Source organism: Neolamprologus brichardi, chromosome 23 (genome assembly GCF_056152115.1).
Source record: "Neolamprologus brichardi isolate AB-2024 chromosome 23, ASM5615211v1, whole genome shotgun sequence".
NCBI lineage: Eukaryota > Metazoa > Chordata > Actinopteri > Cichliformes > Cichlidae > Neolamprologus > Neolamprologus brichardi.
Window position 1 is genome coordinate 19908706 of NC_142125.1, and position 27532 is coordinate 19936237.

The following is a 27532-nucleotide window of genomic DNA, read 5'->3' on the forward strand; positions in this document are numbered from 1 at the left end:
GCATACATCTTTAATGACTTTAAAAAACAAGAATTCGGTGCACAATTTTACATTATCTCTAATCCACACATGGTCACATTTACATTCAGGCTCAAATACAGACATGCACCCACACTACTATTTGGTTAAATATCCCTTGGCAAGTTTCATTTCCTGTCATGGTCGGACGGTCCTCACTGTTTTTGTTATTGTGTTTTCCTCTCCTTTTTCTTCCTCTGCGTCCCGTGGTGTGTTGTTTACAGAAGTTTGCACTTCAGGAAGATAGGCGCCGGGTGCATCCGACTGATTTGGTGTCCATCTGCTTCTTATCATCCGCCATCTTGAGCAATGCTACTTAACGGTGTGGTCAGGTGACAGTCAGTGCTGGAGTATTGCATTAAGCCTGGTAGTAGCTGCAGGATTGTGAAGGAAGTGTGTGCCTGCAAGAATCGTTACTTACCGTTTGCTTTCACTAGGAACAGGCAAGGAGTGGATTTCTTGGGGGGTGCACTGGATTACTTCTGGAAAAGGACAGGGATGCACTAACATTGGGGAACTGGGAGGAGATCACCGTGGGATGTTTGCACATTGAACTGTCTTTCACTGTAAATAGACACACTCACTGTGACATTTCCACCAGCAAGCTTCTGGAATAATTCTGGCTAGACAGAATCTGCTTGTCAGAATTTGTTCATTTAAATGTTTCCGTTTCCTGATGTGGACTTTTAGGCATAACCCACACATTTTCCGTAGTTAAACAATGTAAAGTAAATTAAAAACACATTTTGTCAGAAAGCTGTTTCTCTACAGTTCAGCTGTGTACTTCTTACAACATCAGTGCATCACACTTCAGTCCCAGTCTGTAATCGTTGCCTTTATCATCTGTTATCAACTGGTACATGACCTCTGTAGTGACAGGATCAATCCAGTGTTGCAGGAGTTCTCACGACAGGAATACAGCAACATCCACATGCAGTGAGAATTGTTGCACAGGCATTTTTGTAAACTGAGTTTTTCCGGGGGTTTTTTTGTTTTGTTTTTAATCCTGTCCACGTGCAGTTTTGAAAAAATATCTCTGTCCACATATAAATGCAAAAATGCAGTGAGGATTGTTATGTTGCCCTAAAAGGTCCAGGGGACGTGGGAGAGTAAAAGGTGTCGAGGCTGAAAAAAATGAGTCAAATTAAAGGTTTATTAATGTTTCTATTACTAATTAAACTAAAAGATGGTGAAACCACTGTCACATTTTAAATAAGGAAAACACCCAGGACTTGGTCACTAAACTGAAAAGATAAAAGAAAAGTTTGTCATCGAAACACACTCCTCTCCAAAGCGCAGGAGCAAACAGTCACACCGCACGCACAAAGATCACTAGCTACAAAACCAACAAAGCTCTCTGGCACTATGTGCACTAGTATTTGAAATTTCATCAGCACCAAATGATTTATTTCTTAAATTATAATGATTTCTCTGCAGTAGATTCCTGAGAAAATTTTGATATTGAACCATTTCAGGCTTCCTGCCACACACAGAGTGCTTTCCTTGTCTGCCCACATCCATAGTGTACTCTCTGTCACCATCAGCTGCAAAGCCAACAAACTGTGCATATCTTCATAGACTCATTCATAAAGCAGACAGCAGCCTTAGTGCCGACTGCAGTTCAAAATGAAAGAAGCTGCAAGTGTTTGACACACAGCAGGAATATTTCAGGAAATCATTAGGAGTCATTTCTATGATGCTCTGAATCTCTTTTATTTAGCTAACAACAGCTTTTACTCTGAAACAGCTGAAATGAAACCGGATCCGGACAAACCCACAACACTTACATCTCTGCTGTCACAGATCACAACAGCTGAAAGTGAAAGTTTCTGTTTGTTTTTTGTTTGCACTATAAATAAGTTGTCTATGAATTTTTACTGTTATTCTTCTGTCCAATTGATATAAAACAAAAACAACAAACAAAAACATAATCAGCACAAATAATTGTCAGCAATAAGCAGATTAAGATTTTTTTTTTAATATTTTTAAATCCTGCATTAATGTAAAAAAAAATATTTTAACAAATTGCACCATGTTTGTAGGCTATAAAGAGGAGATCAACATTTAAAACAGTGTGATTATGATCATCTGTACTTTTCAGTGTTGAACAGAAGTGCTGCTGTGCTGTTGAGAAAGGTTTGATGGGCTCAGTTTGAAGTTCCTTTGAAAGAGAGAAAAACATGTTTTGCAGCTTTCACTTTCATTTCTAAACTCCCAATGCTTTATTCAAAGTAAATATGAAATCATGAACTTAAAACTGTCATGGATGTGTGCAGGCAGGCAGGGAGGAAGGACTCACTGAGGCAAAGTTGAACTCAAAATAAACAGCTTTATTGTGGGTTGCAGATTGAACAGAAGGCTAACTATACTAAGGGAAAAGTAAGCTAACAGGCAGGCAAAACAGGCAATGGAACACACAGCAAAATCAGAGGGTGAGCGGACGTTAACGACGCAACGGAGGACAAAGGAAACACAGGGCTTATATACACAGGGGAGTAATCCACGAATTCAAGAAACTGATTTCGCTCAAGTGAATTTCTATTGTTACACATGCTTTTAGTTTCATCCTTCAGTATCATCCAACTTTCATCAGTGGAATGTCATCCATCTAGAGTTTTGTGTCACATCTTACAACACCTTTGCTGTCTGGTTGGATTCCTTGATTTTTGCTCAGGTCTATCTCTCACTTTCATTTCTGAACTCTGACGCTTAATTTCTCATTCTTCAGGTGTTGCTCCACCTCTGTCCGCAGATAAGAGCCAGTGTTAAATGTGATCTTAGTCAACTGAATTTTGACCTCTCCCTGCAGTGGCTTCAGGTACTTTTGGACCTTCAGTTGTCGTAACAGGTGTGCTTTTTTTCAGGGTAGAATTATTGTAAAAAATGTAAAAAGTAAATTACAAACACATTTTGTCAGAAAAGGGTTTCTCTACAATTCAGCTTCGCACTTCTTACAACATCAGTGTGTTACACTTCAGTCAGATTTCTGTAATACACATAATTAACAGTTCACTTTATCAAGCCATAGATGGCCATAGTCTGTTATCTTCACCTTCGTCATCCATTATTAACTGGTACATGACCTTCGTAGTGGCAGCATCAGTCTAGTGTTGCAGCACTTGTTCATGCCAGAAATACAGCAACTTCCACACGCAGTGAGGATTGTTCCGTTTCCTAAAAGTTCCAGGAAGCCGCCATCACCTTAAACCAGGAGTTAGTCACTAAACTGAAAAGATTAAAAAAAAGGTTAGTCACCGAAACACACTCCTCTCCACAGAGCGGAGCAAACAGCCACACTACACGCACATAGATCACTAGCTACAAAGACAGCAAGGCTCTCTGGTACTAGGTATTCTTAATTACTGATTAGAGTCAGCAAATGTGTACAACAAATGTGGCACCCAAGGCAGAAGAGATGACCATAAATGACCACACAAGACCAATTTCACAAGAGGCCCTGCTAGGGCCGTAACAGACCCTCCCATAAATACAAAAAAGTGGTCAGTCACATAGGGTCCTACACAGTGCAATAAGCAAACCAATTAATTAAACCTGCTTCATCATATCACAACCAAATTTTGAATATACTACATACCACACCTTATATTAACAATTAGGCATAGCCTGTGGAATCTGCCAACACGTTCTCAATGGGTCCAAAACACTGAATGAAAACACTGAATGAAAAACACAGACTCTATTTTGGCAGACAAAATAGAGTCTGCCAAGAGTTCTTTGAGCCAACACATATGGAGAACGCTTGGGGCTGCTAATAGACCTTACTGAAACACTTTTTGAGGTTGGGGTATACACAATCTGTCACATTGCAGGTCATTCGGAGGGACCCAGAAGATGGTCAACAGGTGGCAGCTCAGAGTTAGTCGACCTCTGACATTGATCACATGACACCATTGAACAATTATGGTCCAAATGTGACTTTTTACTAGGCTTGGCTTCTTTGTCAGTTCTGGACCCACAACTCTCTTTTTTCAAGCCAGAGCCTTTTTGCATAGAATGTGCTTTTTGCTTGAGTTTAAGTTTCAAACAGCCAGTAACAATGTGGCCAGGTTTGTGGCAGAAGAAAGTTTTACTTTGGGTCTTGAACCCACAACCGTATCAGCCTTCACAACTGGCACACTCAAAGCACTCCAAAGTATATTATGGTGAGAAGGGATGTCACATTCTACAGCATTTATATTGTCAGTTAACAAAAATTCATCTGCCAGCATGGCAGCCTGCTGTAAAGCTGGAAACCCTTTGTTCACTTACATAAAAAGCAATACACTCAGGCACAGTTCTTGAATTCCTCCACAAGCATTAGCTCACATGACAAAGCCAAATCATTAGCCATCTTCCTTCTCTGTAGCAAAGTCAAGGTAAGATTGGTCCCGTGTCCTTTTTAAAAATTTAAAATTCTGCATATAGGCTTCAAGTACAAGTTTATAGGCTTTCAGGACAGCACTTTTAAGATTTTCATAAACTAAACACCCTTCACAGACATAGCAGAACAAGCTTCCTGAGCCTTACCTGTCAACTTACACAGCAACATTACACACCATATGTCTTGATGCCACTGCAGTGCAGGATTACTCTGAAAATAAGAAAGGAAAAACAAAAAAAGAGCCGAAACAAAACCTTAAGAAGCTCTGCTGGACACTCACCTAACATAACTGGGATGTTATATTTTCCAAAATGTAACACTATCAGCCACCTACAACCAAAATTTTCAAAAACCAAATACTGCCAAATCGAAACGTCCTTTCCAGAGATCACGGACGAGCCCCCACTTATGTTACAACCCACTAAACAGCAAAGATGTTACCTGGCACAGGGTTGAACACAAAGTGGAAAAGAATACCTATTAAACACTGCATAGTTAACATTAGTAGAACATAGGTTTTTATTTTGTCTTGGTGGTGCTGTCACTTGGTGTTCACTCACTCTGCGGTAGAGTATCACTTCCTGTTCCTGCTCAAACACAGTGGTGTTTTTGAGTAGCTTATCTGCTTAGCAATTTAATTAAAAACTTTTAGATACATTCTTTTTTCATAGTATAATCTTCACGTGCTTCACACACTTTCTGTGTACTCACTACCTAATTTATAGCCAAGGTATTCACTCACTGTGTCTGTACTGTTTCGCTAGCTTAGCTTAGCTCGTAGCCGACTCGCTAGCACCATGGCTACTTCACCTGTCCCTTCTGCACTTTCCTGCTCATTGTGTCAGATGTTTAGTTACACCTCTGCTTCCTTTAGCAGTAATGATACTTGTAACAAATGTAGCATATTTGCAGCTCTGGAGGCCAGGATTACTCAATTGGAGACTCGGCTTCACAGCCTTCATTCACCTGTAGCTACCCAGGCCCCTGTAGCTGGTGCAGCCGAAGATAGCGTAGGCCCCGCTAGCTGTTCCCCGGCAGACCCCAAGCAGCTGGGGAAAGAGGGCGGCTGGGTGACGGTGAGGACGAAGCATAGATCTAAACAGAAGTCCCAGGTACACCACCAACCTGTTCATGTGTCTAACCGTTTTTCCCCACTCGGACACACCAGCCTGGTAATTGGTGATTCTGTTCTGAGACATGTGAAGCTAGAGACACCGACAACCATAGTCAATTGTGTTCCAGGGAAGGCTATATTGAGGAAATTTAAAACAGCTAGCTAAGGGTAAACATAAATTCAGTAAAATCATAATTCACGTTGGCTGTAATGACACACGGTTACGCCATCGGACATCACTAAAATCAATATTGAATCAGTGTGTAACTTTGCCAAAACAATGTCGGACCAGGAGTGACATGTTTAGCCGCATGTTCTCCTTAAATTGCTGGCTGTCTGAGTGGTGTCCCAGAAACAATGTGGGCTTCATAGATAATTGGCAAACCTTCTGGAGGAAACCTGGCCATGTTAGGAGAGACGGCATCCATCCCACTTTGGATGGAGCAGCTCTCATTTCTAGAAATATGGACAATAAACTCACCAAAAATATGACTATCCAGAGTTGGGACCAGGAAGCAGAGTTGCAGTCTTACTCTCTGCAGCTTCTCTCCTCCTGTTAGCCCCCCCCCCCAAAAAAAAAACAAAACAAAACAAAACATTTCCACTGAGACCATGTCAGCTCCCAAACAGACATAAAACAAACTAAAAACCAGCAATAAACAACTTAAACATAAAAAATCACAAAGAAAGAACAATACAGTATCCACATCTGAACCAAAGAGTAAAACAGTGAAATGTGGATTATTAAATATTAGGTCTCTCAACTCCAAGTCTCTGTTAGTACATGACTTAATAACTGATCAACAATGCTCTTACAGGGTGTTCTCCTTGTGGCTGCGTGCAGCAGGGCTGGGGGAGGGTCTGTGCTGGCGGACGTAGGTTACTGGCCTGGTAGCCTAGCTGCCCCTGAGTGGATCCGGGGCAGGCGTGGGGCCTTGGGGTTCAGGGGGTGCTTCACCTCCGTGCTAGGGCTCTGGCTGGGCCTTGGGGGCTTAGGTCCTTGTTGGTGTGTCGCCGAGGTTGTGGGCGGGTAGGTGCACCGGGGCTCAGCCCTGGCGCAGGGGGCCTCTGGCGCATCGGCCTAACTAGGGGGCTCTTCAACTGACGGGGAGTTTGTTCCATCCTTGCAGGAGTCCACTCTGCAGGTGGGAGAGAGTCATAGGAGAGGTGGAGAATAAACTTAACCTGGGTGTCTACTGTCTTGTGCAGTCTGGGAGATGATTGAATGTTAGGGTGGGTATAGTTTCCTCCGTGATGGGGTCGGGTGGGCTGCCCCGGGTCCTGTGAGGCTGGGCGGTCCTGCTGCCATAGGCCCTGATCTGGATGGGCCTGGGCTCCCTTGCCTTGATGGGTGCCGAAAGACGGGGGTGCTTACTGGGGTCAGCGGGGGAGCTGGCCCCAGGGAGGGGCATCTTGCTCCTCCCTTCTTTTCCTCCCCATTCCCGGGTGCCTCCCTCTTCCCGCTCCAACACACCCACCCACACAAGTAGGGCCTTGGGGTGCGGGTGTGTCACCAGGGTGCAGGGGAGGCATCCCCCCCCCTCTGTCCCCTTCTGGCTGCCTGTGCCTCAATTTTATTCCACAACAAAGACATCCACATTACTCACACTCTCATAACACATACATACAGGGCCTTAAGGGTGGACACGTTAACGGCGTCCAGTGGACGGTCTGTGTATTCAACCCCACCTCTGGCGCCGGTGCCCACCTCTCAATTTTAAATCCATGTAGACATTGAGAGTTTTTGGGAGGGGCCATGCTAACACCTGCTGCTCTCTGGCAGCTGCACCATGCTCTCCCGTGTTTTAAATGCACCTTAGAACAACACGCAGCAACACTACACATGAGCAAGAGGAGGGAGGTTTGGGGTCTTCACACACCCCTGTTCTCTGCTGGCCATCGGGGCGGGGGGGCTGGGAGGAGGTGTTGGCTGTCCGATTGGGATCTGGGATGCGGGGCCTCCCTGCTGCTGCGGAGCCTGGGGCGGTCTGCTTGCCTCCACCCCGGGGGAAAGGGTAACATCTTCTGGGTCCTACCTGGACCTGGGGTATAGAGTTTGTTTGGGGAGTGTGATTGTGTGTACAGTGTCCATGTATGTCTATCCCTACGTTGGGTGAGTGCTGAGTATTTGTATATGTGTGCATGAGGGTGGGAATGCATGTTTGTGTCTTTGTGTGCCTGTTTGTCTATGTTTATATGTCAGGTCGGGTCTTACACTCCACCTCTCTGGGAACTCCCAGGCCCTCCAAAGTGTGGAGGCCTATCTTCCCTCACCACACTCCCTGCCGGTAACTGATGCCGTCAGGGGTTGGTGCGTTGGTGGTTCTTGGTGTCCGGGGCTGGGCACTCAGGTATGTCCCAGCTTACTCCTGGTGACTACTTGGCGGGGCCTGGTGCCTGTTGCTCGGTCAGTCCTCTTCCGGGGCAAAGGGGGCCCTCGGGCCTCCGGCCTCTGGGCCTGCAGCTCAGTTCACTCTGGCACAGCTGGCTGCCGGCAGAGCCGATGGGCACGCCACTGCAGCCCCCTCTGGCTTCTGCTCCGTGGCTACTGGGTGACCCCTCATCTGGGGCTCTCCTCAGCTCTTCCCAGGAGGGTGGCACGGATGCCCCTCCGGTGGTCCTCCTTGGGCTCTTGCACTCTGGGGCCTCTGGATGTCTGGAGCCTGGATCTCCTCCATGCCTGCTTCATGCCCTGGGGGACAGGGCTATGGCTCTCTACATCCTCTAGCAGACCGTTACATGGGGAAACCTTTTGAATACAAGCGCACTGATCCACAGTGTGCACACGGGTGTTCACTGTTCATAGACATAAACTACACCTTTATTGGCTGCTATTTCCAAGCACATTGTGCGCTGTCGGTCCTACGTGCTGCACAACAACATTCAATATTTAGTATTTACTGCTGTTTACACATAGCTAGATTAACGTGATGGTGTTGTGTTTAGTATGTTGCTCTGTTGTTTTTGCTTGTTTTCTCTTCTTTTTCTCTCAACAGGTGATCCAGGAGATTTTTTTCTCTTCTTTCTCTTTTTAAGTGCCCTTTCTCACTGTCCCTCTTCCCTTCTGTTTTTCTTTTCCTTCATCTTTCTTTCTCCCTTTCCTATCCCTCAGTCATGTCTGTCCCGTCTGTAACAACTGAAAATAAAATAAAATAAATAATAACAACAAAGGCTGATCAAATGGACCAATACAGCAAGGCCGTGATGATCCATTTGGCAAAGAAAATCCATTGGGTATCCTTGTTGGTCTTCAGACAACAATTCTGAGGGCTAAAGAACCAAATGGGACAGGCAAAATAATAAATAAATAAATAAAATAAAATAATAATTGATCAAGAAATCGATTTACTTTGCCTTACAGAAACCTGGTTGCAGCAGGATGATTATGTTAGTTTATCTTTATCTGTTAATCTATTATTAGACTCAATTGGCTTCTCTCAAAATGTAAAAGAACCCACCCACCACTTTAATCACACTCTAGATCTTGTTTTAACATATGGCACAGAAACTGAACATTTAACAGTGTTTCCTGAAAACCCGCTCCTGTCTGATCATTTCCTGATAACATTTACATTTACAATAATTGATTACACAGCAGTGGAGAGTAGACTTCATCACAGTAGATGTCTTTCTGAAAGAGCTGTAACTAAGTTTAAGAATATAATCCACCCACTGTTATCACCTTCAACGCCCTGTACCAACATAGAGCAGAGCAGTTACCTGAACAGAGGTAGATTATCTTGTTAATAATTTTACTTCTTCACTACGTACGACTCTGGATACTGTAGCTCAAGTGAAAACTAAGGCGTCAAATCAGATGTACCTGACTCTGTGGTATAATTCTCAAACACGTAGCCTAAAGCAGATAACTTGTAAGCTGGAGAGGAAATGGCGTGTCACAAGAAGAAGATCATCACAAGATCACAAGAAGATCATCATTTAGCCTGGAGAAATAGTTTGTTGCTTTATAAGAAAGCCAGAACATCTTACTATTCATCACTGATTGAAGAAAATCACTGTAGCCAGGCTGACAAAAGGTCAGAGCACTGTTGAGTCAACCATCCCTTTAACGTTAACTAGTAATGACTTCATGAACTTCTTCACAAATAAACTTTAATAATTAGAGAAAACATTACCAATAATCATCACACAGATGTAATATTATCTACAGCTACTCTTAGTACCATTGATGTTAAGTTAGACTCTTTTTCTCCAATTGATCTTTCTGAGTTAACTTCAATAATTACTTCCTCCAAACCATCAATGTGTCTTTTAGACCCCATTCCTACAAAACTGCTCAAAGAAGTCTTGCCAATAATTAATGCTTCAATCTTAAATATGATCAACCTATCTATCGGCTATGTACCACAGGCCTTCAAGCTGGCTGTAGTTAAACCTTTACTTAAAAAGCCATCCCTAGACCCAACTGTCTTAGCTAATTATAGGCCAATCTCCAACCTTCCTTTCATATCAAAAATCCTTGAAGGAGTAGTTGTCAAACAGCTAACAGATCATCTGCAGAGGAATGGCTTATTTGAAGAGTTTCAGTCAGGTTTCAGAGTTCATCACGGCACAGAAACAGCTTTAGTGAAGGTTACAAATGATCTTCTTATGGCCTCTGACAGTGGACTCTTTTCTGTGCTTGTACTGCTAGACCTTAGTGCAGCATTCGATACTGTTGACCATAATATCCTATTAGAGTGATTAGAACATGCTGTAGGTACTACACAGTATTACAGGTACTGTGCTGTTGTGGTTTGTATCATATCTATATAATAGACTCCAATTTGTACATGTAAATGGAGAGTCCTCGTCACACACTAAGGTCAATTATGGAGTTCCACAGGGTTTGGTGCTAGGACCAATTCTGTTTACATTATACATGCTTCCCTTAGGCAGTATCATTAGAAGACATAATATACATTTTCACTGCTATGCTGATGACACCCAACTCTATCTGTCCATGAAGCCAGATAACACACAACAATTAGTTAAACTGCAGGAATGTCTTAAAGACATAAAGACTTGGATGGCCACTAACTTTCTGCTTCTTAACTCAGATAAAACTGAGGTCATTGTACTCGGCCCTGAAAATCTTAGAAATATGGTATCTAACCAGATTCTTACTCTGGATGGCATTACCTTGGCCTCCAGTAACGGTGTGAGGAACCTTGGAGTTATTTTTGACCAGGATATGTCCTTTAACGCACATATTAAACAAATATGTAAAACTGCTTTCTTCCATTTGCGCAACATCTCTAAAGTTAGAAATATCCTGTCTCAGAGTGACGCTGAAAAACTAGTTCATGCATTTATTACTTCCAGGCTGGACTACTGCAATTCATTATTATCAGGATGTCCTAAAAACTCCCTGAAAAGCCTTCAGTTAATCCAAAATGCTGCAGCAAGAGTACTGACAGGGACTAGAAAGAGAGAGCATATTTCTCCTGTGTTGGCTTCCCTTCATTGGCTTCCTGTTAAATCCAGAGTTGAATTCAAAATCCTGCTCCTCACATACAAGGTCTTAAATCATCAGGCCCCATCTTATCTTAATGACCTTGTAGTACCATATCACCCTATTAGAGCACTTCGCTCTCGCTCTGCAGGCCTACTTGTTGTTCCTAGAGTATTTAAAAGTAGAATGGGAGGGAGAGCCTTCAGTTTTCAGGCCCCTCTTCTGTGGAACCAGCTTCCAGTTTGGATTCGGGAGACAGACACTATCTCTACTTTTAAGATTAGGCTTAAAACTTTCCTTTTTGGTAAAGCATATAGTTAGGGCTGGACCAGGTGACCCTGAACCCTGAATTATGCTGCAATAGACTTAGGCTGCCGGGGATTCCCATGATGCATTGAGTTTTTCCTTTCCAGTCACCTTTCTCACTCACTATGTGTTAATAGACCTCTCTGCATTGAATCATATCTGTTATTAATCTCTGTCTCTCTTCCACAGCATGTCTTTATCCTGTTTTTCTTCTCTCACCCCAACCGGTCGCAGCAGATGGCTGCCCCTCCCTGAGCCTGGTTCTGCCGGAGGTTTCTTCCTGTTAAAAGGGAGTTTTTCCTTCCCACTGTCGCCAAAGTGCTTGCTCATAGGGGGTCATATGACTGTTGGGTTTTTATCTGTATCTATTATTGTAGTGTCTCCCTTACAATATAAAGCGCCTTGAGGCGACTGTTTTTGTGATTTGGCACTATATAAATAAAATTGAATTGAATTGAATTTCAAAAATCAAGGCAAATAAATCAATTACAGGACAAAAATAAATGAACACATGAAAGGTCTTAGCTTCAGGGTGTCCAAGGCCAAAACAACACACAAAACATTCTTTTCTAGCTTAAAATAAAAGACTGATCTATCTACAAGAAAACAAAGTGGCAGAGGGAGCAGTGTCAGTGGCAAGTGTAAGGTTTATAGTGTGTGTGTATACATGATTATAATGATACTAAAGCTGCTTTTATTGTGATATGTTCAGTACCTCTGTTACAATATTACTGTTTTTTTAAGACATATGTTTTGATTTTGCGGCCTGAAAAACGTGAGCGTGTATCAGGGGGGTTAGTTGCTGGATCTGGAGAGTGAGTTATTCAGGAAGGACTCTCCCCAGCATTAACGGCTCTGTTACTGTGCCACCTTAATAAAATGTTTAAATACCACAACCACAACTTAACATGTGCACAAGTAATGAATGAATGTCAGTGATCCGTGGGGTGTCTTTTTTTAAATCAAATATCTCAGGGCTCCAAAAATGTTTAAATATCATCTGAAAGATGTATTTAACACTTGCATGTTATTAATAATTTTACTGATGCAAATGTGGGTCTTTCTAAAGGTTTACAGCCGCTCATTCTGTGATCACCTCAGAGGTAAGAAGGCTGAAGCTCAGCAGCTGATTGTCATCAAAGAAAAGATCAAAAAAGATGGTACGTTCAGATTTTAATTCTTTCATTCTGAATAAGCATACTGTACATGTTAAGACAACAGAACAGTTTATCCACCATATTTTGATAGTTAACAATAGATAAGTAAAAATAATAAAATATTAACATTTGTACTCATTTCTGTGTACAGTATATAATTTAATGTCTGTGCCTTTGCCATACAATGCAAGAAAAGACGACTAGAGTTTCTTCTTTGTCACACTGGACTTCCTCAGACAAATGGGAAAAATCAGCTAAAGTTCAGTTTACTGGCTTGTTTTGCAGCTTCTTCATTGCAGCTTCATCTTCATTAGCAGGTGCAGTTTGCTCAGTTATGTTTTTAGGACTTCTTCTCTGTCAGCTTAAATGTTAAGATTAATCTGTATTTGATCCAATTTCCTCAAGGAAAAAGATCAGACTCACTGATTGACTGGACAGATAATCAGAGGATCAGAGTTTTTACCACCATCATTACTGCCGGGACAGAAGAATGGGTAGAGTTTCTCAGTGAAGGAGAAGCCAGAAAAGGAATATATCACATCTACATCATCTACATCATGAAAGGACACCAGACCCTCCTCATAATCCACAAACACCCCCACCTTCTGAGGACCAGACTGAAGAGGGAGATGGACTGGAAGGTCATCAACTGCTACACAAATATTTTCACATACTCCTACAATCCAGTAACCATTTTTAGGACTCAATGTCATGACTTCCTTCCTGTTGACTGACTCTCTGGCCACTCCTAAAACCCAGTCAGGCTTTTCTTTAACCTGAACCTCAAAGTAAAATCTGCCTGAAGATAAACTCTGCTTTCCTAAAACAATGGGAAATTTAGAAAATCTCTCTGGGTTGTCTGGAAGATCATTCTCCTCTTCACCACAGTGTACTTGTTTTCCATCATCAGACAGGATGAGAAAAGGATGTGCTGTATCAGGATCAAGAGTCACATCCACTGCATACTGCTGGACCCTCTTCAGTTCAGCCTCAAACAGCTTCTTCATGTCTTTACTGAATATCTCCTTCAGCTGATCCACAGCTCTCACCACAGCTCTCACCACAGTCCCCTCATATGATGGTGGATGGATACTGACCTCTGTCCAGTCCTTGGTGGTTGGAGCAGCTTTCAGGGATGAGAATCTTTGGAGAAGGTGGAGGTGATCTTTAGAGCGTAAGAGCTGCTCCACCTCAGAGCTTCTCTTCATCAGCTCAGATATTTCCTGTTCCAGATCTGTGATGAAACCTTCAGCCTGTTTCTCTGTTGTTTCCTGTTTCTCTTCAATCTCCTTTATGAGCTCGTTCAGGCTTCTGTCAACAGACTCCTTCAGAGCAGTGAAGACCTGAACACCTTCTGCTTTCTTTCTCTCTGCAGCATCTTTGCTCATCTTCACTGACTCTTTGATCTCCTGAATCTTCAGTTGTCTCTTCTGGATCATCTGTTGAGTTTCAGCCTCAGTCTTCCCCAGCTCTGCCTTCTTTACTTCACATTCTTCTCTCAGAGAAACAAACTCATGAGTCCTGTGGTCTATAACAGAGCAGAGCATGCAGACACATGTCTGATCGGTCTTACAGAACAGCTCCAGAGGTTTATCATGCTTCATATACATATCCATCCTTCCAGGTTCTCCTCAGGATCAATCAGCTGATGTCTTTTCAGCCGTGAAGCTGTCAGATGAGGCTCCAGGTGAGTCTGACAGTAGGAGGCCAGACACACCAGGCAGGACTTCATAGCCTTCAGTTTGGTTCCAGTGCAGATGTCACAGGGAACTTCTCCTGGTTTGGCAGCTTGTTGCTCTGAGCTGCTGCTGCTGACTTTCTGCTGAGCTTCAGATCTAAACTCCGAAACCATCTCAGAGATGAAAGTGTTGATGTGCAGCTCAGGTCTGGTCTGAAAGATCTTTTTACACAAAGGACACTGACACCTCTCACTGATATCCCAGTGTTGACTGATGCAGTTTTTGCAGAAGTTGTGTCCACATGGTGTGGAGCCTGGATCAGTGAAGACATTCAGACAGATGGAGCACAGAAACTGATCTTCAGATAGAAGACAGCTGGCAGCAGACATGTCTGCACTCTGAGTGAGAAAGACAAGAAAATGATTTTATTTTAAATTCAGTTTTAATCATATTTAAAGAAGACTTGTTCTGCTTTTTCTTCATTTCTGTCTTATGTCTCCTTTTCCAGTGCTGGATGGTCAAGATAAACATGATGAAAGTTTGAAATAATAATAAGTCAGTGTATGTGAAATTAATCCCTGTGATCCCAAAGTTCACATGTCACACTGCTCTAAATAAAAAGTATCACGCAGTTCTTTTAGTCTTAGATCTGTTTGAAGATAGAAATCGAAGGGATGATGTTGAATGTCATCAGTGTGAATGCCCCTGAGAGCTCAAGTTAGTCTCTCTTCTGATTTCTATCCTCAGACCACCGGGCAATGGAGAAAGCTAACCAAGAGGTATAAGCTGCCCTTTTGCCTCCTTTAACCAGTCCTCCTGAGCTTCAAACTGTCCTGATCAAATACACACATAACTCCATAACTTCCACTGCTCTCTCTACTGGTCTTTCCCCATTAAAGTCTTTACTGGGTTACCCACTACCATAAATCATCTGCTATCAAAGATGGGATTACTGTTTCCTCACTACAACATCTTGCATGTTGGTAGTTAGGGAGGTCCACATGAGAAGGCCCTCTAAGCAAAATAGACGTCTGGCCAACCACTGGATCCCAGCACCAAGATACCACCCATGTCAGAAAGTCTGACCAAAAAGTCCACAAAGTATGTGTCTTTACAATACAAGTCAAAGAAACTCTCACCTAACTATGTCGGTCCCTTTTAAATTTAAAAAAATGTGAATGAACAAGTTGCTGTGAAAGTGAGTGTCATGAGTTCACTTACCAATGTTTGTAAAGACTCTGCTGTGTTGTTGAGGAAAACCTGATGGATCCAGTTGACCCTGAGATTAGAGATTTAATTGTAAACTTCATTGTCTCTGGAGGATGATCCACATTTAGACTTTTAAACAGTTCAATCATGATCATCTGTACTCACCAGTGTTGGAAAGAAGCTCTGCTGTGCTGATATGAAAGGATCAGTGAGCTCAGTTTAATGTTCATTTGAAAAGAAACTGATTCTGCTCAAGTGAATTTCTATTGTTACACATGCTTTTAGTTTCATCCTTCATTATCATCCAACTTTCATCAGTGGAATGTCATCCATCTAGAGTTTTGTGTCACATCTTACTACATTTATTTTAATGGTTTATTTAATTCTAATAATTTACAATACATTGTATCGGTTCCCACATGGTTCAACAACCAAAGAAACAACAAGGTTTATCACTTTTCAGCCAATCACAGCTCAAGATTACCAAAGAGTTGTCCAAATAAGAAAACTCATGTTTGTCACAGAAGTGGGCGTAGGGTTGTTTTTGTATTTGATGTTTGATTCTTAAACTGTGAAAGAGGAGAGTTTAAATTTAGACATTTAAAACAGCCTGATCATGGTCACCTGTATAAGCTCTGTTGGACAGAAGCCCTGCTGTGTCGTAGCAAAAGGCTCAATGAGCAAAGTTTTAGGTTCTTTTAAAGAGAAATAGATTTTTGCTCAGGTGTATCTCTCACTTTCATTTCTGAATTCTGACGCTGAATTTCTCATCCTTCAGGTTTTCCCCCGCCTCTTTCAGCAGGTGAGAGACATTGTTTACCAGTAAATATTCAATTGGAAGTGAAGCTCACTGTAATGTTGTAAATATCTTTAAACTGGTGTTGTAACTGCTTTTTTTTCAGGGTGGGGTAAACTGCACATCATGCATCTTTACTGACTTTAGTTGGGTGCACAACTTTGAAATTATTTTAGTTTTTCTCTAAACGTACAGGCTCAAATATAAACATGCACGCCACTAATAAATGTCTCTTTTGACAAGTTTCCTTTTGATCAGCAAGCTTTTGAATTCTAGATATTTGCAGAGACTCTCTTTGGTAGAAATGCAAATGCCAAGAGTTTCCTGATATGGACTTAACCCACACATTTTCAAAGAATTTCACAGCAAATCAGCCCTAGAGCATGATTTATGACAGTTCTTAGGTCCAATTGACTTTTCTCACCGAAACATACTCATCATTGTGTCCGAATAATTCCATGTTTGTCTGATCTGACCATAAAAAATTCTCCAGAAGACACCTATTTGGCTTGTCCATGTAGGCAGCTGTAAATTTTAGTCGTTGGACATTGGACACTTTTAAAACCCGTCTGAAAACCCAAGTTTTATTCCTTGACTTTTAAATCAGAATGAGCTTGTATTACTTTTATTTATCTTATTTCTTACTCAAATCTTCTAATTTTTTGATTCTATGTTTTTATTTCTCTCAATTATCTTAATTGTACACCACCTTGGTCAACGGTTCTTGTTTTAAATGTGCTATATAAATACATTTGACTTTGACTGGTTTGTAATTTTTCAAACTTTACTCTTTCTTGTAATTCCCACGCGTGGCCACCAGAGGGCAGAAAAGACTCCAAACACCTGAAACACGACGAGCTTTGAGGTGGTCCAAGCAAAGCGCGATCCCCAAGTATCGCGATACTGACAGGTTGCAGGGAACCTTCTGCGACGCTCCTGTCGGCTTTTATTTGTTTATCTCTCGCCGAATTTTACTAAAATGACATTTTTATTTGACAACGTATCAGTTAATAATTGAAGAGATTTTATTTTAGACCCGCAGCGGTGAGCACGGAGCAACATGGAGGTCGCTGAAGGTAAACAACAACAACAGCCAGTGAAATGATGCTGAGTTAGCCTGGTTAGCTTCAGGAGCTAACGTAAATAAAGGCTCTGCAGTGCTGTTCGTGCTGCTGGATCATTTCATGTGTGAAGTCTGACAAACACAGTGGAGACTCTCGGTGGTGATTGCATTCATAGAGATAGTTGTTTTTGTTGTTCAGGTAAAAGTGAGGAGATCTGCCCTCATCCTGTAATATGAGGCAGGTGAAATGTTTCCCCTCCTCCTTTTAACTCATCGATTGAATTCAGTAAAGGCTGAGATAAAGGCTGTTTATTGGGGTGGCTGTAGCTCAGGTGGCAGAGCGGATCAGCCACTAACCAGAAGGTCGGTGGTTCAATCCCAGGCTGCTCCACTCTGCATGCCAAATATCCTTGGGCAAGATACTAACCCCATGTTGCTCTCCGATGCATCCATCGGAGTGTGAATGTGTATGAATGTTAGATACTTAGCACTTAAGCTTAGAAGTGCTTGTGTGAATGGGTGTGATTGGGTGAATGAATTAGCTGTATAAAGCACTTTGAGTGCTCGGACAGAGTAGAAAAGCGCTATATAAGAACCAGTCCATTTACCATTTAGCACCCGGCTCCTCCTCCTCGGGATAAACAAAAATATTATTAAAAACACGTGGATCTTTAATTTAAGCTTTTATTCTTATTTATATGAGTGTGTTGAGCAGGTGAAATCTCATTAAACCGATGAGCATGGACATTAACGTTAAATAAACAGTGAGTGTTTACAAATCAAATTAACACTGATGACGTCCTCACTTTCTTCCAGGTGTGAACGCCGCCACGCCCACGGAGGAGATGAACGGTGCTGGGAACCTGATGGACTTCCTGGATGAGCCTTTCCCCGATGTGAGCACGTACGAAGACTTCCACACCATTGACTGGCTGAGAGAGAAATCCAGGGACACGGACCGCCACCGTAAGGTGTGTGCTCCATCTATTCCTCTCCCTCCTCATTGTGAGGCGTGAGGCGTGATGCGTGAGCTTTTATTTGAAATCCACACAGCAAACCTGTAAGTTGATCCTGTGTTTCTGCAGATCACCAGCAAGAGCAAAGAGTCCCTCTGGGAGCTGATTAAGAGCCTGCTGGACGCCTGGTCGGGATGGGTGGTGATGCTGCTCATCGGCCTCCTCTCAGGTCAGGCTCGCCGTGTCTCTGATCTCCTCCTCCTCTTCGTGCTGCTGGGCTTAAATTTCCCAGGCTTCATCTATCTAGCTTCCTTTTTACCTTTATTTCTGTTTCTTACTCTGTTGTTGAAGCTGCAGACGTCTCTCTGGATGTCCGAGCGACACCAGAAGAGAAACAGGAGCAATCTGAGAGTGATGAAGGTGTCTCTGAGGTGGAATGACTCCTCCCCTTCTCCTCCACAGGGACGCTGGCCGGCGTGATCGACCTCGCCGTGGACTGGATGACGGACCTGAAGGAGGGTGTGTGCCTCTCGGCGTTCTGGTACAGCCATGAGCAGTGCTGCTGGACCTCCAACGAGACCACGTTTGACGACCGGGACAAGTGCCCACAGTGGCAGAAGTGGGCGGAGCTGATGACAGGCCACGCCGAGGTTGAGTTGCCCGCTTTTAGTGGTTGTGTGTGTTTCTTCAATGAGTGGACAGAGTGATGAGCTAACTCTGTGTTCTCTCAGGGAGCCGGAGCGTACGTGCTGAACTACTTCCTGTACATCCTATGGGCTCTGCTCTTCTCCTTCCTGGCGGTGTCGCTGGTGCGAGTGTTCGCTCCGTACGCCTGCGGGTCGGGAATCCCGGAGGTAACAAACTTTTTCACTGGATAAACAAATTCAATCAGTTGGAGTTGGCTCAGTTCATTTGAGCAGGCTTCTAATGAGGTGTGTTACTTGCAGCAGGTGGCATTAGGCCACGCCCCCATGCAGATACAGGAACTGAAGCCATGACATCAGTGGACACCACAGTTAGATGGTTTTTAACAGTTTTCCTGCGGGACTTTTTAAATGGAGTCTGATTCAGCTGTGTGTTTGCTCTCACATGTCTCCGTCTGTTTGCATGTTTTGTCAGATCAAGACGATCCTCAGCGGCTTCATCATCCGGGGCTACCTGGGGAAGTGGACCCTGCTGATCAAGACAGTCACGCTGGTGCTGGCCGTGTCGTCGGGCCTGAGCCTGGGGAAGGAGGGTCCTCTGGTCCATGTGGCGTGTTGCTGCGGAAACCTCTTCTGCAGCCTTTTCTCCAAGTACAGCAAGAACGAGGGCAAGAGGCGAGAGGTATGCTGCGGAAAAAACACTCCTGACCTTTGACCTTTTAAGGGCAGTAAGATTTCCTCACAGTGCCCCTCGATGAAGGAAAGGTCACGTAGATGTATGTGTGTCTGCCTCCTGCAGGTGCTGTCGGCAGCGGCGGCAGCTGGAGTGTCGGTGGCGTTTGGTGCGCCCATCGGAGGAGTCCTGTTCAGTCTGGAAGAGGTCGGCTATCAGACCGGACACAGAGTATCTGTAGCTCTTCCTCCTCTCTCCTAACAATGTCCTGTGCTTCCTCCTGCAGGTCAGCTACTACTTCCCTCTGAAGACTCTGTGGCGCTCCTTCTTCGCCGCACTGGTCGCGGCCTTCACGCTGCGCTCTATCAACCCATTTGGAAACAGCCGCCTGGTGCTCTTCTATGTGGAGTACCACACGCCGTGGTACATGGCCGAGCTGGTGCCCTTTATCCTGCTTGGCGTCTTCGGTGGCCTCTGGGGGACTCTCTTCATCCGGGCCAACATCGCCTGGTGCCGGCGGAGGAAGACCACACAGCTGGGGAAGTACCCGGTCTTGGAGGTGATTGCCGTGACGGGGATCACTGCCCTTCTGGCTTACCCCAACCCATACACCCGCCGCAGCACCAGCGAGCTTATCTCAGAGCTCTTCAATGACTGTGGCGCGCTCGAGTCGTCGCAGCTCTGCGATTACGTCAACAACCCCAACATGAGCCGGCCGGTGGACGACATCCCGGACCGCCCGGCGGGACCTGGTGTCTACAACGCCCTGTGGCAGCTCACCCTCGCACTCATCTTCAAGATCGTTATCACCATCTTCACCTTCGGCATGAAGGTCAGTGCGAGGAAGACGATGGGCTGGAAGTCGGTGTTTGTTTCCTGTTTCTGTTTCCCTGAGCGGATCTCTTTCCTCCTCAGATCCCCTCGGGTCTCTTCATCCCCAGCATGGCGGTCGGGGCCATCGCCGGGCGGATCGTCGGGATCGCCGTCGAGCAGATGGCCTACCATCACCACGACTGGATCATCTTCAAGAACTGGTGCCGGCCCGGCGCCGACTGCGTCACGCCGGGACTGTACGCCATGGTGGGAGCCGCCGCCTGCCTGGGTAAGTGCACCGTTCACCCATTAGAAGCTTTAAGATGTAGACATGATGAGGCCTTGTGTCAGGCCTGCCTGAAACAAGCTGGTTTAGCTCCTCCCCTTTTAACTCAAGCTTTGTTCTGATTGGCTGCCCCTGGTAAACAGCAGAAACTTCTCACACTGTGAATGGTTGAATTAAGTCTCCTCCTGTGATGAAGCAGCTGTGTTTGTGTTGCTTCAGGCGGTGTGACGAGAATGACCGTCTCGCTGGTGGTCATCATGTTTGAGCTCACCGGCGGCTTGGAGTACATCGTCCCCCTGATGGCCGCCGCCGTCACCAGCAAGTGGGTGGCAGATGCATTCGGTAAGGAGGGCATCTACGAGTCACACATCCTGCTAAACGGCTACCCGTACCTGGACGTGCGGGACGAGTTCACCCACCGCACGCTCGCCACCGACGTGATGCGTCCCCGCAGGAATGACCCGCCGCTGGCTGTCCTCACGCAGGACTCCACGACAGTAGAGGATGTGGAGACGCTGATCAAAGACACGGACTACAACGGTTTCCCCGTGGTCGTGTCCAGAGAGTCAGAGAGGCTCATCGGCTTCGTCCAGCGCAGAGACCTCACGCTCGCCATCAGTAAGTCAACCGCAAATGCACATTAGTCTTTAGTGAATCCGATCGGAATGTTTCCACTGACTCCTCCCCTCGATCCATCCACAGAGAACGCCCGTCAGAAGCAGGACGGCGTGGTGAGCAGCTCAGTGGTCTACTTCACCGAGGACGCACCGCAGCTGCCGGCGAGCAACCCACAGCCGCTTAAGCTGCGACGCATCCTCAACCTCAGCCCATTCACCGTCACCGACCACACGCCCATGGAGACCGTGGTGGACATCTTCCGCAAGCTTGGTCTGCGCCAGTGTCTGGTCACCAGGAGCGGGTAAGAGCACGCCAAATGCCATCTGCTGTTACAGCCTGAAATATGGAAACAGTTGAAAATTCTCCTTTTTCTTTTTTTTTTCGCCTGTCCCATTTATGTTCTTTTGCCATCAGAATTATTATCTAAAGGCAAAGAAAGATGCCCAACAGATTTACTTTACCAAATGGACCATCCCGGCTTTGCCGTATTGATCTGTTTGATTGACCTTTGTTTTTATTGTTTATTTTATTTTATTTTCACTTGCTACACACGGGACAGACATGACTGGGAGAAAGAAAGAGGGAAAGAAAAACAGCGGGGAAGAGGAACGGTGATAAAAGGCAAAAACCAAAAACAAAACAAACAGACAAAAAATACATATATCAATCACCTGGATCACTTGTTGAGAAAGAAAAAAGACAAAACCAAAAAAGAGAGCAATATAATAAACAACATCATCGTGATGATCTATGTGAAGATAACAGCAAATACTAAATATTGAATATTATTGTGCAGCACGTAGGATTGACAGTGCACAGTGTGCTTTGAGGTAGGAGCCAAAAAGGGTGTAGTTTGTGTGTGTGAGCACCCGTGTGTGCACCTGTGAGCATGAGCGCGCTTGTATTCAAAAGGTTCCTGCATGTAATGATCTGCTAGAGGGTTGAAACTTCTCAAAGAAACAGGGTCAGATTTCATTCAGGAAGCACCTACAAAGTCCCGAAAACATAGTTTCACTTTGTTGGTGACAAACTGGATCATTTGCAGTTGTCCTGCCACCAAAAACACTGCGAATACCTTGACTTTAGCAGTGACGTTCATCAGTAAAAACCCTGAAACCATTTGTAGCTCAGAAGCTGATCTGTATTCTTCAGGATTCTCTCCAGTCTGCAGGAAACAGAGAAGCAGCAGCTTCATGTTTCCTTCTCACCTCTGATGTCATTGTCTGCTCTGTTGGTAAGAGCAGCCAGTATTTCAGGGCTTTATCTAGAATAATAGAGATCGGGGGTTCAGTGCAGTGTTTTCTGTTCTATGTGCCAGTCTTTTTTCTAAATATACAGTTTAAAAAAAAAGAGGAGGAAGGTGAAGCTGGGCTGAAGTTTTTAAAGTCATATTTCTGCAGCAGCCGGCTTAGCTTAGATCAAAGAGATCAGCAGCTTTTTCATTAGGTTATTTTAAGGTCAAACGGCTCCCTCTAGTGACTCAATGAGATCATTTGTATTAATAGTTATGAAGCAAAGTGACATAAATAATTGTTAAAACTCCTAAAACCAATTAATTTATGACTTCTTTAATCTTTATTACATCTTTATTACCTCTGTTACTTATTTAAAAAAAATAAAAATGAAAATAGGTCTCCTATAACCAAGATTTAAATAAACCCAAATGTATTCAGTGTTTACTAGGGATGGGTATTGATAAGATTTTCACAATTCCGATTCCATTTTCGATTCTGTTTAACGATTCGATTCTTTATCGATTCTTTTTTTAAAAAAGGAGAACACTAAGGTTGATTAGCTTAGAACTTTGTTTTATATCTTCTCTTTGAACAAGATAGAAATTTAGGAGTAACATGGCCTTACAAACCCAACAGTGAGATCTTAAGAGATCCAGCCTATGGCTCTTTAATGGGGTGTCACAGGGTCCCCAGGAAAAAAAATTGTAAATGTAAAATAATAAAATAAATATTCTTCTGTAGCAATAACAAAGTATAACATAAATTATTCTGTAGCAATTACACAAGAATATCCAGTAATGTCCCTGCCTACAATTAAACACATTCACTTACTGAAAATCGGGGGCATCTTCTGTGGCAAATGGGTGCAAGCCTTTGACCACAAACTTAGTCACTGCTCGGTGACATTCGTCTATCCTGGTCTGAAAGGAGACGCTACCGGTAGACTGCAGTGAGAACTGCCAGCAAACAGAGACTCTGTCTGTCTCTCTCATCATGGTCACCTAAACGCACAGTAATGGCAGGTTTTGTAATAAGGCAGATCGCGCTAACATAATATGCACTGTTAGTTGATTATTTACCTGCCGCATTAACGGGAGAGGACGCGCAAACGTTACCGCTGCTGCTGGGTTGAGATTCACGAATCCGAAGCGGAATTAAAAACATGACATTCATTTAAGGTTATCACGTGTTTTGTGAGCAAATGCTTTTGCATATTCGTAGTGTTTCCTCCCTTAAATGAAATATCTACTTTGCAAGTATTGCAAGTTGCCCTGTTGTCATCCGTTCTCGTAAAGTATAATCAAACTTTTGAGCGTTTGAGCCGCCATGTTTCCTGCCAGGTAAATGCCTGCCGGGTGACGTCATTCGGGGCGACTGGAATCGATAAGGGAATTGTTTGCAAAAATGGCAAACAATTCCAAGGAATTGAAACAGTGGGAACCGGTTCTCAACAAGAACGGGTTTTCGATACCCATCCCTAGTGTTTACTCACTTATATGAGAGGCCAGCTGGTGTTTAGAGGTCAGGACACTTTGTGATCCAGCCCGCAGTGTCCATGCTCTGCTGTTTCTGCCAGGAACAGCAACAGCAAAGGAAGCTGGGTCTTAGACTCAACTTTCTCCTGTAGTTGATTGATCTGTGTGATCAGAGTGGCTGTAAAGCTGATCTGGTTGCAGTTTTAGTTTGTCTCCTCTAATCTGCACATTCTTCCTTTACTCATCACATGGGCAACGACCTCTGACCTTTGTTTGCATCCCTCCTCTGCAGGCGTCTCCTGGGCATCATCACCAAGAAGGACGTTTTGCGTCACATGGCCCAGATGATGAACCAGGATCCAGAGTCCATCATGTTCAACTAGCGTGAGAGGCGGGTTTACTGCCCTGATGGTGTAAATATGTCAAACTGGAAAGATGACGCCACGCTGCTCTGCTACCTGTGAAAAGCCCCTCCCACCTCCCTCGATACCCCCCCAAGTGGCAGGAACTCCTTTAAAACATAGTGAATCCACCTTAACGTTGTTCATTTGCTGCTGCTTGTTCAGTTTAGAGATTCAGATGAAGGGAAACTGCAACTTCAGGGCAGTGTGTGTGTGTGTGTGGAGTGAATCGCAGGGTTAACGATTATCTCTGATCATATTTAAATGAAATTTGGACCTCTGAGGCTCCGTGATGATTGTTTTTATTGATTTATGGTGTAGGTTTTAGAGATGATCTCATTCAGAAGGGTGTCTTTATTCTGCCTAGCTTTCCTCTCTTTTGGAGCGCAAACGACTCTGTGTGTTAGATGTGTATATTTAACCCTAAAACACTCAGACTTTATAAAGATTTATAAAGTTTTAACATATTTGGTGAAGTGCTATTCCCCAAATTTCCAGATCCAGACCTGTTGAGTGATCTTCAGGCCCGAAACGTCAACATATTTAGAAACTTTAGCTCTTCTTTGAATCCAAATTCAACTTTATCGGTTAAGAAAATGCACTACAAGTATCTATGAAACACACACACTTCCGAATGAGATGATATTCATTCATAACTGGAAAATGATCATGTGTATCTTTAAATCTGGAGGTGAAATGGGACCAGCTGTGAGGGTCACACACATCTGGAGCTGATTTTATTTGAAGTTGAGGACTTTGTTGCACTTTGTCTTGTTTTGTTGTACATGTTGCTGCCATATTTATATATTACTGCTGCCTGTGTTCATGCGTCTGGTGGACATGCCAGCTCCCTCAAACACTAAACCTTGTTTGTTTGTTTGTTTGTTTTACTGTAGCATTGGTTGTTCTTCTAATTACCAGCCAATCAGATTCTTTGCACAGAGAGGAAATCACAAAGCTCTCCAACTAAACTCCACCCATAAAAATCAAAAAGCAACCCTGATCTTAGAGGATGGGTGTGCACCTCTGAACCGCTTCCAGTCATCTCAGCTGTCTTCCTCATAGAGACGACCTCCCCTGGACCCTGAATGACCAGCTTTGACCTCGTTACATATCCATAAAGTTGTAGTTTGATGACTTTTGGAATAGTTTTGGGGTTTTCACGAGTTTATCAGATCAGAGAAGAGCTTTAAGGCTTCCTCCTGGTTGAATTTCAGTGGGTAAGGAGTTAAAATGCTCTGTGGTTGTTATCTTTGACCTGATTGCACAAAGATTTAACATCTAATTTAACACCAAACCAGAAAACTTAAAAAGCAAACAGCGTCCATTAGAACAGCTCCCAAAGCAGGCAGCTCAGTGTTTCTTTCCTGCGCTGCAGGAGGGGAAGTTGCTGCTGAGTCATTTAATCCACATTATTTCTTTGGTACTACATTTATATTTGATATTAATGATCAAAGCTGTATTTTGCAGGAGAGACGGCGGCTGCAGCAGATTTTACCCCTAAAGCAGCTGAAAAGATCTTCTCCTTGTTGAGGAGATGGTTTGAAGACATCTGACGTTTTATTTATTTATTCAGTGTTGAAGGTGTTTGTTTTGACTCGTTTAAAGAGAAGATGGTCACTGAAGGACTTTTAGAGAGCTGTGTCCAAATATCAGTGGTGCTGGAAGCGGTCCAGAGCTGCACGAGGAGGCGATGGAATGAGCTTCGTTTCCTCCTCTAAGTTCCTATTTAACAATATGAAACCTGCTTTAGTTGCTCTAAAGGCTCCCACACATACTCACAGGCCCTAGTTCCAGTTCAAATAAGCTAATCGATCTCTTTCTTTTAATCACAAACTGGATTTAAAGACAAAGCAAAGGGAAAATGTTGCCAAGTCACTCATAATTAAAGGCCATGTGAGCGACGCTTTGCTTTTCACTCTAGTGAATCATCTAAGAGAAGCTAAGTCAGAGAAACGGTGTGCGTCTGCGTGTGTGAGCCTTTAAAGCAGTGGTTTCATATCCACCAGTCTGATGCTGCTTTAACACTTTAAGGTACTGTGAGATCCCGTTATGTAAACTGACATTAACTAACTGTTACCATGTGAGGATGTGATAATGTGTCCACGAAGGTCATTTTTAAGCTGATCTGAGCGCGCTCAGTGCTCGTTGTGTTTGTGTTGGTGTGGAAAGACACGGGTGCTTCTGACACTCCACACAGACGAGAACCTTTGAGGGAAACTCGTTCGTTTAGTGTTTTCTTTGAGAAATGCCAACAGAATGTACCGGAAAGCTCTCTGTGCTGTAAATACTCAACGTTTAGTGTTTGCTAAGTTAGTGCGTTTCAGACAGGATAACATCAACTCCACGTTTTATTTGAATGGTGGGTGGTTATGAGGTAGAAATCACACATCTGCACTTTTGTTTGTGGGCTTTGGAAATAAAGGGACTGAAGAACAAATGAAAACTTTGAACTTAACCTCAGAATAAACTCGACTCTGAGTCCTCCTTCCCTTTTTTAATTTATTTTTTACTTAGAAGCTTTTAAAAACTCTAATCACACAGAATCAACAGTAATTTAATCAAAACTGGATCCATGTTTTAAAAAATATTAAAAATATTTACTCACTGTTTCACATCAGTGGGATCAGTAAAGCATCCATCTGTTTAAATGAACTGGATTAGTCCACCAGATGGCGCTGGTCGTTCAGACCTGACAGGCCTGTCTGTTTCCTGCCACAGTCCAAACACGTCCACATTAGCTTCACCTAATTTAAGTGTGGTTATTTCTCTGACTTCACCTGTCGCCGTGGGATACGCTCCAGCCCCTCTGTGACCTTACAAAATAGATACAATAGATCAAAACAGACAGTCTGCTCTGAAGTGAGAAGCATTAACTCCTTTCTTAAAGATCAGCAAACATTAAAATCAGCCTGAATCCAAACAACACCATAAAAACTGTAAGATTAACACCACACATTTGTATTTATTAAGATTTCTGATGTAACACAGCCAGTAATCTTTCAAGAAAGAGTCTGTGTCAACAATTTGTGGACTGGACACTTCCTCCTCTTTGGTTGCTCTCTCCATCTCCAAAACTGTAATAAAAACTCTTCCTCTGCACTGTGTTAGAGTTTTTCTGTTTGTTTTTTTCATTTGGATCTTGCTTTTATTATCTCTAATTATCTCTTATGAAAACAGAACTGTCTGAGCACATTAATATCTTTACATATTAACAGTTTCATTCGGTGTTTCAATACCAACTTTTTGATCT

The 27532-nt window shown here is 43.5% G+C and overlaps 2 protein-coding genes and 1 pseudogene across 2 annotated transcripts; 2 read left to right on the forward strand and 1 right to left on the reverse strand.

The window, feature by feature from the left end:
- The first annotated feature begins 5097 nt into the window (after positions 1-5097).
- On the forward strand, positions 5098-6073 carry LOC148096090 (uncharacterized; annotated as a pseudogene).
- Positions 6074-12850: 6777 nt separating this feature from the next.
- LOC102796493 (E3 ubiquitin-protein ligase TRIM39-like) lies at positions 12851-14209 on the reverse strand. The gene has a single exon (XM_087835912.1). It carries the CDS (start codon positions 14045-14047, stop codon positions 12851-12853), a length of 1197 nt encoding a protein of 398 aa, XP_087692038.1. The 5' UTR covers positions 14048-14209.
- A 2799-nt stretch (positions 14210-17008) lies between these two features.
- clcn4 (Cl-/H+ antiporter 4) lies at positions 17009-27386 on the forward strand. The gene is made up of 12 exons (XM_087835921.1): positions 17009-17191; positions 17995-18149; positions 18264-18363; positions 18597-18784; positions 18866-18988; positions 19254-19460; positions 19578-19658; positions 19738-20283; positions 20367-20553; positions 20770-21168; positions 21253-21469; positions 24171-27386. The coding sequence occupies exons 1-12, from the start codon at positions 17176-17178 to the stop codon at positions 24259-24261; spliced, it is 2310 nt and encodes a 769-aa protein (XP_087692047.1). The 5' UTR covers positions 17009-17175; the 3' UTR covers positions 24262-27386.
- Positions 27387-27532: the final 146 nt, after the last annotated feature.

What these genes read in the sequence shown, in the direction of transcription:
- LOC102796493 (XM_087835912.1), bottom strand. Translation starts at nt 14,047, where the DNA reads ATGGATATGTATATGAAGCATGATAAACCTCTGGAGCTGTTCTGTAAG.
- clcn4 (XM_087835921.1), top strand. An exon ending in ACACGGACCGCCACCGTAAG is followed by an intron (nt 18,150 to 18,263) that starts GTGTGTGCTCCA and finishes GTGTTTCTGCAG; the next exon opens with ATCACCAGCAAGAGCAAAGA. An exon ending in TGATGACAGGCCACGCCGAG is followed by an intron (nt 18,785 to 18,865) that starts GTTGAGTTGCCC and finishes GTGTTCTCTCAG; the next exon opens with GGAGCCGGAGCGTACGTGCT.